This window comes from Triturus cristatus, chromosome 2_1 (assembly GCF_964204655.1).
Source record: "Triturus cristatus chromosome 2_1, aTriCri1.1, whole genome shotgun sequence".
Lineage (NCBI taxonomy): Eukaryota > Metazoa > Chordata > Amphibia > Caudata > Salamandridae > Triturus > Triturus cristatus.
In genome coordinates this window covers 988,297,504-988,316,014 of record NC_140581.1, presented here as the reverse complement: position 1 = coordinate 988,316,014, position 18,511 = coordinate 988,297,504, and the positions used below count along the sequence as shown (strand labels likewise).

General features: G+C 41.8%; 1 protein-coding gene across 1 annotated transcript in view; it reads left to right on the top strand.

The window, feature by feature from the left end:
- The first annotated feature begins 262 nt into the window (after positions 1–262).
- METTL14 (methyltransferase 14, N6-adenosine-methyltransferase non-catalytic subunit) overlaps positions 263–18,511 on the top strand; it is a 258,367-nt gene continuing 240,118 nt past the window's right edge. Inside the window, exon 1 of the mRNA XM_085634353.1 lies at positions 263–439. Coding sequence (XP_085490479.1) covers positions 374–439 — 66 coding nt within the window. The 5' untranslated portion in view covers positions 263–373. The remainder of the gene's footprint in view (positions 440–18,511) is intronic.

Sequence of the window (18,511 nt, the reverse complement as noted above, 5' to 3'; positions counted from 1 at the left end):
TATAACTATGTTGTAACTGTGTTACATTTTTTTCTGTTCAACATCTTCCTATAGAACCCTAGGACATATCGTTTCTTTTAAATGCAAGGAGCAGAGAGACCACCTGCAGAAAGCTAGTTTGATCTCCGTTTCCCCATATCAACGGCAGTTTGCGATGTAATCTATGTTGTGATGCTCATTAAAGATGGCCGCCAGATTCCACCACATCTGCAATTTCAGCCCGTCTCTAGTTCTATCACCTCCATGAGTGTCTCCGGCAGGCTGTCCGTACTGTGCGCACCGGGGCTCTGTGACGTAATACCGCTACGCGCGACGTGCGCGTTTCCTCCTGTTTGGAACTTAGCGGCAAGCAAGAAGACAAGCCACTGAAATCATGAACCAGCGCCTGCAGGAGATCCGCGAGAGGCAGAAGCTGCGCCGCCAGCTTCTGGCTCAGCAGGTGAGGGAATCTGGCTTTCAGTCTGGAAAGAAAGTCGCCGCGCGATTTGCACCGAAGTCCAAGCAACGTAACAGGCATATGTCAGTTGCCATTCTACTGCCCATCATTTGGAGGTGACACCATCATCTGATGGGCATTACTTTCATTTTGAACGTATTGCCTTTTCGGAATTCCTCTTCACGTTACAATGGAGCAATATCGCCCATAGACTTTTGTTGAGTAACCTAAGAAAACGTAATATTCATTGCGATCAGTTTTCGATCATTCCTGATGTCACCCTCTTTGCTGTTTCAAACGGTTGAGAAAAAAAAGGCATTTAGCTCACAGCATCAGGCCTGGCTGCATGGGGGAAAAAGAGCACAGTAGAGCTCTTGTATTGGTGGAATGGTTATGTGAAAATGAATGTTCAACTACTGTTGTTAGTATATTTTTACAAGAGCTTTAGAGACCACAGTAGTGACTCTACATACCTACCAAGGCCCATGCCATGGGCAGCACCCTTAGCCTGCCCTGAGTTTTAGGCCAACAGCACTTGCTGGGATTTTTGGGAAATGCTAACCGTTAAAAGCTGCACTATAACTAGTAGAATGCGTCATAGGGTTGAACTATAACTAGTAGAATGCTCCATAGGGTTGTTAAAAGAATAGGAGTGGTTGACTGTGTCCCAGATGAAACCGTACCACTTTGTTATAGTAACCCATATCCAGTTTGAAATGTGCAGCCACTGTAGTGGAAGGTAGGGGCAAGGGTAGAATTTGAGAAGGCTTCTACTCAGGAAACTTGCTTAGATCATGTGGTATTATCCAATGGGTGGTGATGTGATTGGTGTGTTGTTGGAGGAGTCTGGCGAATTACCTTTGAGTAGAAGGTTGTATATAGGGTGGCAAAGTTCAGCGTAATTTGGGCTGTTGCTCCAGTGTTCCTTGTGAGAAGTCTGATGTGAAAGTAAAGATTGGTGGGGGAAGGGTGGCTGCAAAGCATTGTTGGATGAAGGTGTAGGGGACCTGGAAGGAGGTGAGCTGAGGTGCAAATAATTGTGTGACTGGCAAATGAGATCCAAAGATCTATGGGTGCCATACCTGTTAGCTAAACATTGAAAAAGTGTTCTAGCTACTCAAAAGTTTGAACCACCAGGGTTTACAATACATCACCGAAAATAGCATAGGCTTGTGACATTCAAAATCTATGAAGCAGATTTACTTCTCCATTCACAATATATTAATATTGAAACAATTTCTCTTGACACGAGTTCCCCTTTATAGAAAAGATAATTTAAAAAATCCATTAATTTGTAATCCGTCTAAATGAAAGATGGGGTCAAGAGCAGACTGGTAAATGCTTTAATTGTGGTAATGTGGGCAATCTGGAGCCTAGTCAGGCGAAGAGGGCTGTTGGGAAAATACAACACAATAGTAGGAGGTGCAAAGAAAGCACGTGGGAGTGCAGTGTTCCAGGGTTGTGGTACCACTGAGAGGGTAGGTTAGGATATGTGGGGTGAGGGTCAGAAGAGGTTATACATCATCTGTGGATCACTGAATCCCGGCTGAACAGATACTTCAATTTCGTCCTGGACTCTTTAGTACTCAAAAACTGTGGTAATTCGTAAGTACAGACAATCCAAGCTTGGCTGTGGCATTGCAGTGATTAAAAAATCATCCATCAAACGGGCACAAGGATATCCTTTCCCTCCTTTGACTGCTGCAGAGTTGCGATTTAGATCTCTCCATCTTACACCCGTTCTTACACATCATCTCTCTATCAACCTGGTTTTGAACTGCAAATCCTGGAATAAATAGTCTATTGCCAAATGCTCTCAAAGAACAGCGTTCAACTGGGGGAATGAAAAATGCAAACTCTTCAGTCCTGTAAAACCCTTCTTGCAACTCTGTGAACTTCAGCAGCACACCTCTCTTCCTATACACATCCAAGGCTGGCTGGATCCTCAATCTCATGATGGCCAATCCTGTCATGGTTTACTTCAGCTTTCCAATAGAGGTAATCTGATTGGACCATTGCCCTTTCATTTCCTCTAAGCACCAGTCTCACAATAATGGAAACAGTGCTTCAAATTCTGTGAATACACACAAATGCCACTTGTCCCAAATAGCGTCACTCTCCTCCAAAATTACAATATTGAGCCATAGTTGATACTTACAACAGACTTTTTTCTCAGGTAGCAAACATAGTGATACTGCTAAAGCAAAAAACACCTATTTCCCTCTCACCATGGTTTTCCTATAAATTAAATATTAAAAGAAAATAAATTCTTAAATAAGAAATTGAGTTGTTTTCATATATGTCCAATTTATTCTTGCAAACATCTCACCTCTGACACTAGTCTTCCAACAAGTGTAATGAATTTCTGGACTACTTATAATACCAAAATTATTTTCTGTGAACGTGCTCTGCTCCCAAGAACAGATTCATCCAGCTTTTTCATAAGAAGACAAATACATAGAATTGCTTCATAATAAACTGAATGACCTCACCTTCATCATCAAAAATCCCTTCTTACTACAGTGACCCCATACCAGCAACCATAATCAAGGCAAATGTATCTTAATATTGCTGCTGCCTGGTGTGAAATCATCAGTGCTTTTCGTACCAAAGGAACTTGAGGTCAAATCACTCTGCTTACCTAATAAGAAAAAAAAACGGAACCATGAGCTGCTGTCCAACTTCCACCCTATCTCAAACATTCCTTGACCAGGCAAGGACTATTTGAACATTTGTCCCTTTACAACTAAGAGACTACATCAATGTGGTAACCGCCTCACTGCATCAGTGAGATGAACGGATAATGGCACTGACACTGCCTCGTTAAAAGTTCTGGATGTTATCCTTTGGATGGTGGTGACTCCTGCCTCCCAGTTCAACTGGACCTCACAGCTGTGTTGAATACACTGGGGAATAAAACTGCCTATCTCTACATGAACAGTCCATCAGGGTTAAGGATATTGTACTAAACTGGTTTGCCTCATTCTTATCCATCTGGTCACAGTTTGTAACGAGCATTGGCATGCTGCTGCAACAGTTCATTTATTTTGTTTTTACATTTTTATTTCGAGAATATGGCATTAAAATGAAAATAAAACAGGCCACCATCTAATTGTAGCTACTCTGTTTGCAATAAAAACGTTAATTAAAAAAATCGTTCATTGTTAAGGCATTCAGTTGTATCGGGCATTTTGCTATTATTTTTTGTGTGCGTATGACAAGAAAAAAATCCTCTCCCGACTACACACTTAGATTGTTGGCAGCTACAATGTCACTTAAACAGTTGACAGTTGAACATACTTTTTTTGATAAGCAAGTTTTTATTTTGCATATAAACATACAAAAATACATGGACAACCGTCCAATCGAACTGGCGTCAAGAAGACAGTTGAACATATTATTAAGGTATGAAGCCAGCTCACCAAAAGTCGCTCTGTGTATGTATATTATGTGTGAATTGCTTGGAAAACAAGCTTGGCGAGACAGCTCAAGGCTAGATCTAAAAACTGTAAGTAATATCTATAAGTTTACTTCCATTACTTGTGGAGCCTCAAGGGTTTGTTTTACCCATAACACTTATCCGCTTATACCTGGAGCCACTCTCTGGAGTCTGTGAAAGAACATGTGTCTCAATCCATGCATGCTCAGATGACACTGAAAGCTGCCTCAGAACCTCTTCACTACTTGATGACCCCATTCTCGGTTTATTATTGTAAACATGCAGACATAGAATTATGAGAACTTAACAATTCCCAAAAACAAAGTTCATCTTGTTTACACGAAAACACACAAATAAATACAACCTAGAATGGTTAAAACAACTAAATATTGTAGACTTCCACTTTCACCCCCAGTTGCATCACTTGGGGTCTTACTAAACACTTCTTTATCCATGATCACGCATGTAAATAAAATCAACATAATTGCAAACTCATCTTAGAGCTTTGACAAAATACAAGCCTTTTTTTTTTACCCCCTTCTCTTGTAAAAAACGCAGCCCATGCTTTAATCCTGTCCTGGCTGAACCTTGGTAATGCTTTACTAGCTGCCTTCTCCCATTCCTCCCTCTTGCCCCTCAAAACGATCCTTCACGGCACAGCCACATGTATGATTTCAGAGGAAATTGGATCATACAGCTCGTCCCTTAATGAGTTACACTCGCTCCCCATTGATGTGAGATTACAATTTAATTGGCATGCATAGTTTTCAAATCATATATCAAGCAAGAATTCAGCAAAAACACTTTAAATATTGTGACACAAATTACATATTTTATAGTACAAAACATCAATCAGACATATTAGATTTTTAATCCTTTATTCTTTTATCTTCTTCATAATCAGTTTAAGAACCGTAGCCAACGCGTTTCGTCCTCTCGGACTTCTTCATGGCTCTCAATCAAATTCTTCGTAGTTTGGCTAGAAGGTATAGCTCTGTCAGTTCCTCTCATTAAAGTTGTGTAATTCATCAGTTTTTGTATCCTCTTGAATAGAGGTGCGTCCACATAGATGTTTATTACAAAGCCATAATTTAGGATGATGTGAAGGGTGTCGTCATCCACACCAATTGGTGGCGTCCTATAGTTCAAGGACAGTCTGTTTCTCCACGCACTGATTCCATGATGTTTCGTATGGTGCCATTACGAGGATACAAAAACTGATGAATTACACAACTTTATTCAGAGGAACTAACAGAGCTATGCTTTGCCAGGACGTTGCTTCTGGAAGGCAGTGTTATGCCACAAGTGATAGAATTAGTGGTATGGTGGTGGCCAGAGTTGGTGAGGCAATGATATTGGGGAGTTAACAGTGGAGAATAGTTGGTCTGTAGAGAAATGTGAGAGGAGGTTTAAAGAGGCATGGTTGAACCAGCATGAAAATCAAATTAAATTCTACTTATTTACAGCGTAAAGTGAAGTTTGACAGGATGAAACTGTATATTGACATTTGTATATTGTATGGTTGTCACGCTCTCCCCTCACCATTTCAGCGCAAAGACCTAGCTTGTGTGTGGCTCTGCTGCAGTCTTGTTTGTGATTTGTAAGAAATGATGAGTTGATTGTCTGTGTCTGGTCAATTATGGGCTTGTTCATTTAGAGTGTGTTGGTTAAGAGTACTTCAGCATATCCTGGAAAACTAGGTGGTTCTATCCTGAGTGAATTTATGTAGGGAGAACATGCCAGTCATTCACTGCCACTACGGGGATACACCTACTCCCAAATCCATTAGTGCTTGAAATAGGGTATGCTTTTTAGAGGACATAGCTTGATTTTAGTGTGCAGGCATGAAGGTTTTTTGACTTATTTTATATACATTCTGGTTCTTTGCTATGATATGCTCCATGTGTGACGCAGGCCATCTTGATCTTCTCTCACTGTGAGTCTACCTGGGTGATAGGCAAGATGGCGGTCGACTAAGACCGTAGCGTGCACTATGGCTGGGAGCCCGATGGTTCACCTAAACGTTATGCTGTGGTTTGTTAGACGGAGAGGTGGAGAGAGTTCCCACGGACCCCTCAAACCCCACAGGGGCGCTACATGCAGATGGTGGGGGCCTGTATCGGATTGGCGCTGCTTAGGTATTTCAAATACCTGAAAGAAACTTTCTCGGTGATCCCGATTGTACCTGCGGACTGCATTGGTGCTGGAGCGGTTCTTTGGCAGACAGGCCCGTTAGAGGCAGCATTAGTCAGCGGCAATTTCGGGAGAGTTGGTGCCTGTCTTGGAGGCGGCGGAGCTCGCTGGGGCCAAGGAAGCTGCAAAGATGGGTCCGAAATCGGCGGCGGCACTGTGGAAAGCTAAGGCACGGCTTCTTTTGAGGATATCTGTTACGGCAACAGGCACGGACATGAGGGAAGCCGTATTACCAGATCAGACACCCTCGTGTAGTCGCTGAGTTGAAGGAGCAGGAGTGGAGATAATCCCGGAAAAGGAGAGAGGGGGAGCAGTGGTCAAGCCGCGAACGACCGGTCCCACAGTGATGGATCTTTTGAGAGGTCCTGGTGAGAAGGCAACTGCTACGCTGGCTGCCCAGGTATCCAGCGGTGTGTTGGGGGAGGAGCTGGGGGTTAACTCTACATCCTCATTGAGGACATGTGGGAGAGAGGCTGACTCGGGACTGTGTACTTCAGAGATAGGGCCCGCCCCCATTGAAAATAATTCTCTTGATACTATTGATACTGCTGACAATGCTGCCACGTTGGTTCTTACTGCTGGTATATCAAGTCAGATGGTAGTACGAACAGAAATAGAAACAGAAGTAGAAGTAGAAGCAGAAGTGGAAGATATGAGTGGGGGTAGGAACCCCGAAAAGGAGCTTGATTTCTTCTCTGTCTCAGATGGGGGAGAATGGTCAGAGGGTATTACGGACAGCAGTAACACTGATCTGAGTAATAGCGATATCGATATTGAATTGTCAGATGGAGGAAAATCGAAAACAATCCTGAGAAGAAAGAAAATGTGAGAGAGAGACCTTACTTGGGACTATACCCCTTCGACCCAGCTTATCAGTGCCCCAGCAAATGTAGAAAAGGGGGGAAAGGTGTCGCCGACGCTAGAGGCTATTTTCCAGGCAATATCCACCCACCACGAAGAGACGCGCCAGGATGGGCGCAAAGCTCAGGCTGCTATGAGAAAAGTACAGGGGGTGGTGCGAAAATTGACGAAAACGTGTACCGCTTTTGGGGAGCGGATGACTGATTTGGATGCAGGGATTTGCACCACAGAATCTGATCTTGCAAACACTCAGGAGCGGGCTAAATCACAGGAGGCACAGATAGCTGATATTCAGTGGAAACTGGAAGAACATAAGAACCGCCAATGGCGCAATAACTTACGGGTTCTGGGTGTTCCGGAGGGGGTGGAGGGGGAGGATGCCCGTAGGTATGTTATTGAATTGTTCAGAGAGACGCTGCCAGAACTTACAGACTGGAATTGGTCATTGGAGATTCAACGGGCACATAGGGTGCCTTTTGTACAAAAGCAGCCAGTAAGGGCAGGGGCGTTGCCACGAGCCATCCTGGTATATTTCGGTAGCTTTCTATTACGTCAAGCTATCTTTGAAAAGGCAAGACCTGAGGCAAGGCGATCCAGGAATGGGGTCTCTTATTTTGTTCGCCCAGACTTCTGCCATACCACCGTCTAAAGACGGTGGAGGTTGAGGCAGGTGATTAAACCCTTCCAAGATAAAAATGCTTGGGCCTTTTTGAACAACCCTGCCCAATTGAAAGTCGCCTGGGGTGGACAAACACGTTTTTTAATGTCTGAGGTGAAAGCTAAGAAATATTTGGATAGTCTGACGGGATAAAATATAAATAGGGTATAAGAAAGGAAAAAAGTAAAATTGTTTTTTGTGTGTGGTAGGGTAGTATAGTTAAAGCACCAGGGGAGGGGTTAGACACAATAAATACACAGCATGTACTGACTTAAAGGAGTATGTGTTTATGGGCTCTCAGCTTTGCGATGCGACCATCATGAGCAGACACTTGTCTCAGTGTCTCTCGGAGGGGATGGTAGGGGGGTTGGGGGTGCTGGGATGGGAAGGTGGGGTGGGGAGGGAGGGGATAAAATATGGAAAAGACATACCCAGAGCAGAAGCGGAAATATGTAGACACTCAAAAGGAATCTGTGCAACTCAGAGTATGAATTGTAATGTGTTTGGAGAAAACGGATGGAATAACAGGATTGGTAGGATTGCAAGGAATTGCTAAAATCAAATTAAGATGGGGGAGAATAAATATCTGCTCAATGAATGTGGCAGAACTTAATGATGCAGCCAAGAGAGGTAAACTGGGGGGAGTTGGTAAGGATGAACTCATTCGATATGGTCTGCTTGCAGGAGACCCATGTCCCTTGGGGAAAAAAGACATTGGCTGACAATCCAAGGATATAATCTCTTGACATCCACATCTCAAACATCCGAGGAGTAGCCATTTTGGCTAAAACATCTCTGGGTCAAGTTAAGCAAAAGGCAGCCGATGCTTTAGGAAGGTGGGCGATAGTTGAGTTTGGGATGGGACTTACTATATGCTCAATTTATGGATCGAACTACGATGATCCCCAGATCTTGGAAGATCTTGAGTTAGAATTGGCAATGTGGCCTACGCCCCTAATTGGATGCGGAGGTTTTAATATCGCCCTAGATCCGCAACTAGGTCTAGCGAATCAAGGGATATATCCAGGGCAGAAACCCCGGGTATATAGGGCAGTAACCTCACTTAATAAGAGCCATGGTGTGGTGGATATATGGATGGCCAAAAATATCTCCGAAAACATAGGATATACATACTACTCATGTCCACATAAAAAATATGTTAGACTTGACTATGTCTTTGGAACAACAAATCTTCTTAACAAAGCTAGTATTAAAATCTTACCTAAGGTCATATCTGACCATAATCCGTTAATTTTAGGGACGGAAATTCCAAGCTTTATTAAAAAAAAGGGGGAAATGGTCATTTGATAAGAAGCTATTAGTCAACTTAGATTATATCAAGCATATTAGTAAGTGGACAAGTGAGTATTTCAACATTAACAGGTATAGTGCCTCTAGAATAGTCGTTTGGGATGCCTTTAAGGCGGGTCTGAGAGGAGAAACTATTAGCTACAATGCCAGAGCTAGAACACTGCGTATGAAGAAAAATCAAGCTCTAATGTACAAACTCGAAGTGGCAGAAGAAGAACATTTCCTATTAATCAAACAGGGAAAAGAAACAGTGCAAAGTCAGGGGCAAATTGTGGCCCTTAAGGCAGAAATTAATGGCTGGCTTGCACAGAAATCAGCGGAAGAGTTTCAATCCCAGCGCAATAGCTTATACGAAAGTGGAGAACTAAAGATAGCGCAGAATCAAATATTGGCTATCAATGCGAGAGGAGGGATATATACTGACCCAGATGATATAGTTAAAGCTTTTCAAGAATACTATCAAGCACTGTACTCTGAAGAGAGGGATAGGGATGAAATTTTGACATTGAATGATATTAGTCGGATGGTGACAGTGGGTGAGCTGGGAAAGGTTCTGGATGAATCTCTTAAGGAAGAACTAGAATTAGAGATTATACAGGAGGAAATTCGAATGGCTTTGCAGAGTATGGCTTCAGGTAAGGCCACGGGCCCTGATGCAATACCTCTTGAGGTATATAAAACCCTGGGTACGACAATAATGCCTCTCTTGTTAGATCTCTTTAGAGGTATCCAATATAGTGGGTATACTCCAGATTCGTGGAAAGAGAAAAATATTGTAATCTTTCCAAAAAAGGGGAAACCTCCTGATAATCCAGGGTCATATAGGCCAATTTATTTAATCAACACGGATACAAACATTTATTCCAAAGTTTTAGCTACTCGGTTAGGAGGAATCATTGGCCAGCTGGTCTACCCTTGGCAACACTGTTTTATACCAGGGAAAGGAACAACAGATCACATTCGTAGAATGATTTCATTATTCGATGTTATGTCTCAAACGGGGGCCAGATAGCCATGATCCTCCTAGACGCCGAGAAGGCATTTGATCGAGTGACATGGGAATTTTTGTGGGGGATTCTGGAGCTAAAGGGGTTTGGACGGGGATTTATTAGAGCAATTAATGCAATGTATTGTGTTCCAAAAGCCCGGATACAAGTGGATGACATAATCTTTTTTTTTTTTTTTTTGTGAAAAACTTTATTGTGCCAAATAGCATCATTACAAATATGGGCCTACAACCACCAGGGCCGGCCGCTAGTATATGCATGGCAATTGCGTAACATCACGAAGCAGCGACTGATTCCCAGAGGCTCAGCAGGGTTACAGGAGATATTCTCGGCAACTCAGAAGCTAGGCAGGATACAAATATTTTAAATTTTAGAAGAAAAGAACAAACAAAGAAAGAATAAAACAAAACTCAAGGCGAGAAACAGTCTAGACGGTGTCGAGCACCGATGGGGGGGGGATCCACCACACCAGGCAGAGAATCAGGAGGACAATAGAGATGACCGGGGGGGGGGGAGGCAGCGGGGAGGTCAGAACAATCAGCCAAAAGGGTACAGTATTCCAGGAACCTCAGGATCAGGGGGACAGAGAAATGTCCGGGGTATCTACAAAAGGGGGCGTACAGATGTTACCTCGGTAGGTGTTCTACTGACCCCAAATTCTACCCCACGCCCCAGGCTTACCCCGAACCAGGTACACCGTCTTCTCTCTGAATGTGGATGACATAATCAATTGCAATTTTAACCCACTGGTTAAAACTATAGCTACAGAATTGAAGAGGGTGAATGGGCTGTAATTGTCGATAATTGGGAGGGGAGACTTCTTAAAAATGACTATTCTGCCCAAAATTCTGTACCTATTCAGGTCAATTCCGCTCGCTCCGGAGGATCATATATTGAAGAACATCAATTCTACTTTTTCCAATTTTATATGGCAATATGGGAAGGTGAGGAGGGCTGTGAAGTTCCTTACACTGCCACAGGATCGAGGAGGGCTTGTAGTCCAAATATCACATTCTATTATTGGGCTACCCTATTGCATCAAATAACTTTTCTCCTGAAGATAGATAGTAATAGTAGTGAAAGTATGATAGAGAGAATTCCCGCAATATTTGAACTTACTATAGGAAATGAGGCCTCTGGGTTACTATTAAAACAACTAGAGCAAAGTTATTACAAAAAAGTTTGGTTTAAAACTATACAGAGTGCATGGAGGCTATGGAAGCAGATATCAAAATTTATGGGAATTCCTAAGATTACGCAGTATACCCCCCTATGGCATGCATCGTTTTTTCCAATGGATGCTTATGATGCTATGGGGAAGGAGTGGGAAAATAAAGGGGTGACCACTATTGGAGAGTTTTATGGTGGAGAACAGCAACCCCAGTTTTCCAAACTTCAACACGATTTCGAAATACCTCCCAATCATTTCTTTAAAAATGTGTACAGATTAAGAGTAGTCTCACAGTGTATAGCCCAACGGTGAAAATTGAGAAGATACCTTTGATGGACCAGATTAGTAATAAGTCATGTAGAATTAGAAGCATATATAGTCTTTTTTTAGCAGCATTGCCGGACGATTTGGAAAAGAACGAGATGTCTTGGGCGCTGAAAATGAATAATCTGATGTAGATATTTATAAGAGCTTAGATCTATCTGCTGAAATATTTTTATCTTCGAATTTAAAGGCACAATTATATAAACTATATTTAATCTTTACTTTACACCCGCTAAGCTATTCACATGGGGGAAAAATTCGGATGATAAATGTCCCAGGTGTGGGGTGGGTCCGGCTACACTGATGCATATGTTTTTTATGATTGCAGGAAATTGACCCTCCTAAAATTAGGGATCCTCGGTTTTTGGAAGAGCCTATATGGTATTAATTTGGAATTGACCCCTACGTTAGTGATTCTGGGTTACGATAGCACTCTGGGCTGTAATAAAGAACAAGAATATTGTCTTTTCTTAGGCACAGCTATTTTTAGAATGCTAGCAGCCCGTTGGAAAGACATAGAACCTCCGACTTTTCAGATGTGGCTATCCAGACTTCTTGGAGTCTGGAAGCAAGAGGTAGAATTTGGGGGTTAAAAATATGGGCATGTATATCAGAATGGAGCAGAGAGGCTGGGGGTTTGGAATAAGCCGGAATGTACATAATATTATTAAAAGTTTTATAGAAGAATTTGGTGCTATATTTAAATAAGTATGTATCTCAATGAATTGTACCTTGATCAACTACTATTTATCTGTATACACTACATTTATTATATCTATTACCTTTTAAAGGGTATGTGTATTGAATTTTTGATATATTGGTTTTATGTATTGGCACTAATTATTCTGATGAACTGACTTCGTATTGTAAAAATGCCTAAACCTTAGGTTGCCAAATATTTCTATGAATTTATGTGTCATTATGTATTATTGTAAAATTGTCTACTCTGGGTATGAATAAATAAAAACATTTTTTTAAAAAGCGAGTCTACCTGCCTGTGTAATGTTTTTTTGGGATGTGTGTATTAATAGTCTTGTTGATGCATTTTATACCATTTGAAGTGCCCTTTTATGTAGTCTGTCTGGGTCACCTAAAACAGTATGTTGGCATAATCCAGATTTAATATGTTCAGGGCCATACCACAATATGACTTTGAGGATATTTGGTCTAAGGTAGAATGCTGTTGATGGGATCAACATTACTCAGTTACCTTTATGTGTGGCTATATTGTGAGGTTGACATCCATGTTGATGCCTTCGTTTTTGTCTCTCATTGCTCGGAATGAGCCGAGGCTAACAAGGTCAAGGCAGGTTGGTGCACTCACATGAATTGTCAGTTGCTGAATATGCGCACATTGGTCCTGTCTGGAATAAGCATTTCCTTTTTTTTTTTTTCGTGTACAGTCATTATCGGAGTGGCTGACAGTGGGTTAGAAAGGGTCTGACTTGTAGTAATGTTCTGTCAGTCTAGAGAGTAAAGTAAGATCGTTTACATGTTGAGTGAAGTTTGGCTGTTCAAGGAGTCGCATCCGTGTCTGTGCAGTTTAGTTCATCAGTTCCTGTCATACTAGTGGTTATCCCTAATTCAGGCCCCGTCAATGTTCAGAAGCCCGCTTAGGGAAGGTTCAGAAAGGTGTGTGTTTATAGGGTCTAAGCGAGATCTTTGTTCCAAATATCTTGGAAGAGAATTATATTGGGGCAATGAAGATTATCCTTGTGATATAAAGAGATAAGTAATAAGGTGGATATCCAGTCTTCTACAGAAAGGATTGCTGATAGCCCAAATCTATTTATTTAGGAATCATATCCATAAAACAGTAAGTAAATACAATCACATAAATATACAGTTTGAGTTAAAAATAATTCACTGTAACATGCAAAATAGTAAAATGCATAGCCTCCATAGAGCTATGAAAGTGCAGTGTCAATTTAAAAGTTAAAAACACTTAAATGTGAAATCCACACTATAACAGTTAACAGCCTGAAAATGTAATGCTACAGACAGAATTAACTAAATTGCATAAATCCTCAAGAGAAGTCAAGCATAAAATTCCACAGTTTGGGCCTAGCCATAATAAAATTCAAATCTGGGCAGATATCAGTGTATGGTACAGCTATTGAAGAAGAATTACCTACCACAAGTGTAATTGTTACTGACCGTCTAATCACTATTGATTCTTACTTGATGTTGACATTGCTTTTATGTCCTTCCTTACATCCTTTTTGTAAAGCGCTTTGATATCCTTCGGGATCTTGTTTGCGCTATATAAAACTTTATAAATAAAAGTTGCAGCACTTGTAAGGTGATGGCTGTGCATGAACTATTAAATATAGACCACAATGGGTTACTATACACATCCGATGTCCAGCCGGACAGGGGATGTTTATTTTTCAGATACTAAAAGATATGGTCAAGGATAATGAAAACACTACATTTATCGTGGGGCACAATCCTGCACCCTACAGCATGGGGAACGTGCGGGGGGAAAAAAGGGAATAACAATGCAGACAGTTTAGGACAAACAACAGTTACAGGCAAAGACTGAGAGCCGTTGCAACTTGCAGGCATAAATGAAGTTGTAGCAAGTTTGACAAAATAGAGACCACAACGAGTAAGCACAATGGATATTTGTGGCACTATTTTTAAAAAGTCGACGTTTCGATCCCAAGCTCATTGATTGACGGGATCATCTTCAGGACTAAATTTATAACATTTGCCTGGTTTTTAACGCCTGTCAGAGTAAAGAAAACAAAGAAAATAGCTTGTGTGAACAAGGGAAAACTTAGAACATATTAAGATTACTCGAAAGTTATAGCATGTCAGAAGGTCAAGGTTATCAATTGTGCACATGGAGTTGTGGTTAAAACGATCGTGCTCGGGCCTATTCCGGTCAAGTGAGTGGGGATTTGTTTGTGAGTGTGCTATGGCAAGCAGGATTTAATAAGTGACATTCAATGGGGGAATGAAGAATGACTGGAGGTGTTTGGAAGTTTAAGGCATCGGCGGGCTACCTAGTTTCTACGTAAAAATGGTTTAAAAACTAGAACCACGTGAGTTATTAAAGGTGTGTGAATGTGCATTCCGATCGTGAGCGGCATGGGGGACAGTCGTATGTATTAAAAAATAAGAACCGGTATTGGGAGGACGTGAAGTTATGAGAAACACGTAACCGGGGGTGTTAACCATTACGGAATGGCGCGTGACTCAGTGAGAAAAGTAAGTGTAACATGTATGCTTACCCCAATTGAGGACATAGGGGTATCACATATGGCAGGTCAGAGTGGAAACTGACAATGAAGAACAGCGTTGTTGCTTTTGGTTTGGTCGCTGTGAAAAAAGTTACATTGTGGTTGGATTTGGTGTGTCATAATCGATGTGGGGTTGGGATGTAAATGAGTCTAGGGCACATACCTTGCAGTTAAGGTTTCTATAAAACTTAGTGGGCGCTGGAGCGTGCTGCTCCTTGCCTGGATCGGCTGTTGGGTAGTTAGAATGTGGTGCAGATGGGCCACATTTCAATGCGCCAAGTTATTGCTTCAATATACTAATATGTTACAGTCCAAGCTTGAAGGAATTGAAAAGAAGGGGAGGTTTTAGTCAAAGGCTGCCTAAGTGAGGAAAAATCCTTAAAACAGTCAATTACATCGGGGTGAGGGGTTGTCTTACCTGTGGAGAGATACAGCAATGGAGATCTCTGTCCTCAGCAACAATGTGCTGTGTAGTAACCGGCTCAATGACAGCCGATCCAGGCAAGGAGCAGCACGCTCCAGCGCCCACTAAGTTTTATAGAAACCTTAACTGCAAGGTATGTGCCCTAGACTCATTTACATCCCAACCCCACATCGATTATGACACACCAAATCCAACCACAATGTAACTTTTTTCACAGCGACCAAACCAAAAGCAACAACGCTGTTCTTCATTGTCGGTTTCCACTCTGACCTGCCATATGTGATACCCCTATGTCCTCAATTGGGGTAAGCATACATGTTACACTTACTTTTCTCACTGAGTCACGCGCCATTCCGTAATGGTTAACACCCCCGGTTACGTGTTTCTCATAACTTCACGTCCTCCCAATACCGGTTCTTATTTTTTAATAAATACGACTGTCCCCCATGCCGCTCACGATCGGAATGCACATTCACACACCTTTAATAACTCACGTGGTTCTAGTTTTTAAACCATTTTTACGTAGAAACTAGGTAGCCCGCCGATGCCTTAAACTTCCAAACACCTCCAGTCATTCATCATTCCCCCATTGAATGTCTCTTATTAAATCCTGCTTGCCATAGCACACTCACAAACAAATCCCCACTCACTTGACCGGAATAGGCCGGAGCACGATCGTTTTAACCACAACTCCATGTGCACAATTGATAACCTTGACCTTCTGAAATGCTATAACTTTCGAGTAATCTTAATATGTTCTAAGTTTTCCCTTGTTCACACAAGCTATTTTTTTTGTTTTCTTTACTCTGACAGGCGTTAAAAACCAGGCAAATGTTATAAATTTAGTCCTGAAGATGATCCCGTTAATCAATGAGCTTGGGATCGAAACGTCGACTTTTTAAAAATAGTGCCACAAATATCCATTGTGCTTACTCGTTGTGGTCTCTATTTTGTCAAACTTGCTACAACTTCATTTATGCCTGCAAGTTGCAACGGCTCTCAGTCTTTGCCTGTAACTGTTGTTTGTCCTAAACTGTCTGCATTGTTATTCCCTTTTTTTCCCCCCGCACGTTCCCCATGCTGTAGGGTGCAGGATTGTGCCCCATGATAAATGTAGTGTTTTCATTATCCTTGACCATATCCTTTAGTATCTGAAAAATAAAAATCCCCTGTCCGGCTGGACATCGGATGTGTATAGTAATTCATTGTGGTCTATATTTAATTTTATGTAAAATTTAGTGTCTGCTCAGGACCATTGTTTTCTACATATATAATTGATACCCGTGGTCCTTAGCCATTTTTCGGGTCCCTTGTCTGTATAAAATATGCATGAACTATGCAGCGTGTAAATAATTTGCAACACCGATAATAATTCATTCTCCAGTATCCGAGCACAAGATTCTTAAAATCGTTTCGTACTGTCTTCAGCCCAGCCTGTAGCGCACAGGTTTAACCACTTCTTGCGTGGCGTTAAATACTCTACAAAAGAAGAAGGTGTGCGCAGTTTCTGACTCCATCATTTATGATGACATAAGGTACACACATTGGCTTTATTTACAAACTTAGCATTAAAACTATAGATTAGTAAGGTCCCATATCTAAATTTTAGATTCAGCTTTTTAGGTAAGAGACCTAGGATGGAGTCAAAAGATGATTAATATGCAGGGATATTTTTGTGATCTTAAAACCTGTCATACTACCTGCTTTACAACACTTTAGGTGCTCCCGCCACAGGTACTTCCTTAGCCTTTCTTTGATCAGAAATTGTACACGCTTCCTCTGCGAAAACCCAGAGGGACTGTGGGTCAAATTTATAAAACATGCTTTGACATACGATAACCATGAGATTTTTAGATGCCCCAGGGAACTTAGTAGCTCCTTTAAAGGGGCCCTATAAGCCTCGAGTTCCATGATGGTCCAGATTCTTTGCCAGTAGAGCCACGGTCTCAGTCTCTAAGTGAAACAAGCAACACAATTGCTCTCGCATTTATGAAAGTCTCATAAATGCGAGACCTATTGCATTGCAAATGCTTTGTAAAAGCGCCCATGTGGTGCATTCCCTTTAATGTCGGCCGCGCCCCTTTCCTTAGAAGAGCCACGTCTAAAGAAAGGGCGTGGCCGCCATTGAAGGGAAAACGCGGTATGCAGCGCTTTTTACAAAAAAAGCATGTTTGTCAAGTTGACAAACACATTATTTTTTTGTAAAAGCGGCCCATGCCACAGTTTTACTTTAATGGCGGTTACTGCGCCCATTTCCTTAGTTGCCACTCGTCTAAGGAAAGGGGCACGGTCGGCATTAAAATGAAAGTGTGGCATGGGGCAGTTAAAAACAAAAAAAAAAAAAATTCAGTAATAAAAAAAAAATGCAGCTGTGTTCGGCGCTGCCAATAAACCAAAGGCACGGCCGCCACTGCATGAGCGTGGCATGCCGTGCTATGAAAAAATAAATAAATTGTTGCGGCAGAGCCTGTCCTGCCTGCAACAGATGGCAGGAGAAAGCCATTTAAGCAAATAGTGCTCGGAGGCCGTAATTAAAGCCTGCTGAGTGACAACACATGTAACAGGGGGTGTCCTCCTGGGCGGTTACAAAATGAGATAAGACAGTACTAAGGAGGGACTACTAAGCTATTGACCAATGAAAAGCCACAGTTTCCAAAGTACAATGACACAAGCCAATTAAAAATATGGGTGGAGAGTGGGCGGCGCTTCAATGCCAGACCTGAATACAGCATGATTCTCAGAGCAGCGCATGCGCTGACCAGGCTAAACCCCAAAAAATCGGGTAAACTCCATGGTGTAGCAACAATTTTAGACTGGGAGCGCTCTGCAGTAAGTTAAAACGGGACCTAAAAAAACTGTTTTCTATTGTGGAATGCCTTGTACCTTTAACATAGCCCCACAATTAAGAGCCGAACCTTTGGCTTTAACATTATATACTTCTACAGCAGGAAGAAAGGTTCTAGATTTGTTCTTCTACTAATTTAAGAACAGCCCCTGTCTCCTGCTGTAGTTTAAGTACGAACTTACTTATATGATTCATTCAGCTAAATGTTTGGGACAATCTTTCTCCCAGGTAAACAAAATCTTGAACTTGCTCAAGCATAACGTTCTGCACTGTGGTGATAGTTCTTGCTACTTTGTGTGGGTTGAGTGCCATAAACTTGGTTTTACTGACGTTTAGTTCAACCCCTCTATCAGCGCAGAAGACTAAAAATCTATCTAAAAGGCTCTGAAACCCTGCCGGAGTTTTCAAGATTAGGAGAGTGTCATCCTCAAATAGCTGTGTAGGAATTTTAATGGCACCTCTTTATGTGGCATCTTTGGCAGGGAAATCTAAAAACAAAACTAGATCAGATTGTTGATTGTCAGTTTATAAGAAGCTACTCCTCTAGCATTGCAAGTCTGTAAAACCACATTCCATTCTTGGTGGTGCTGTTTT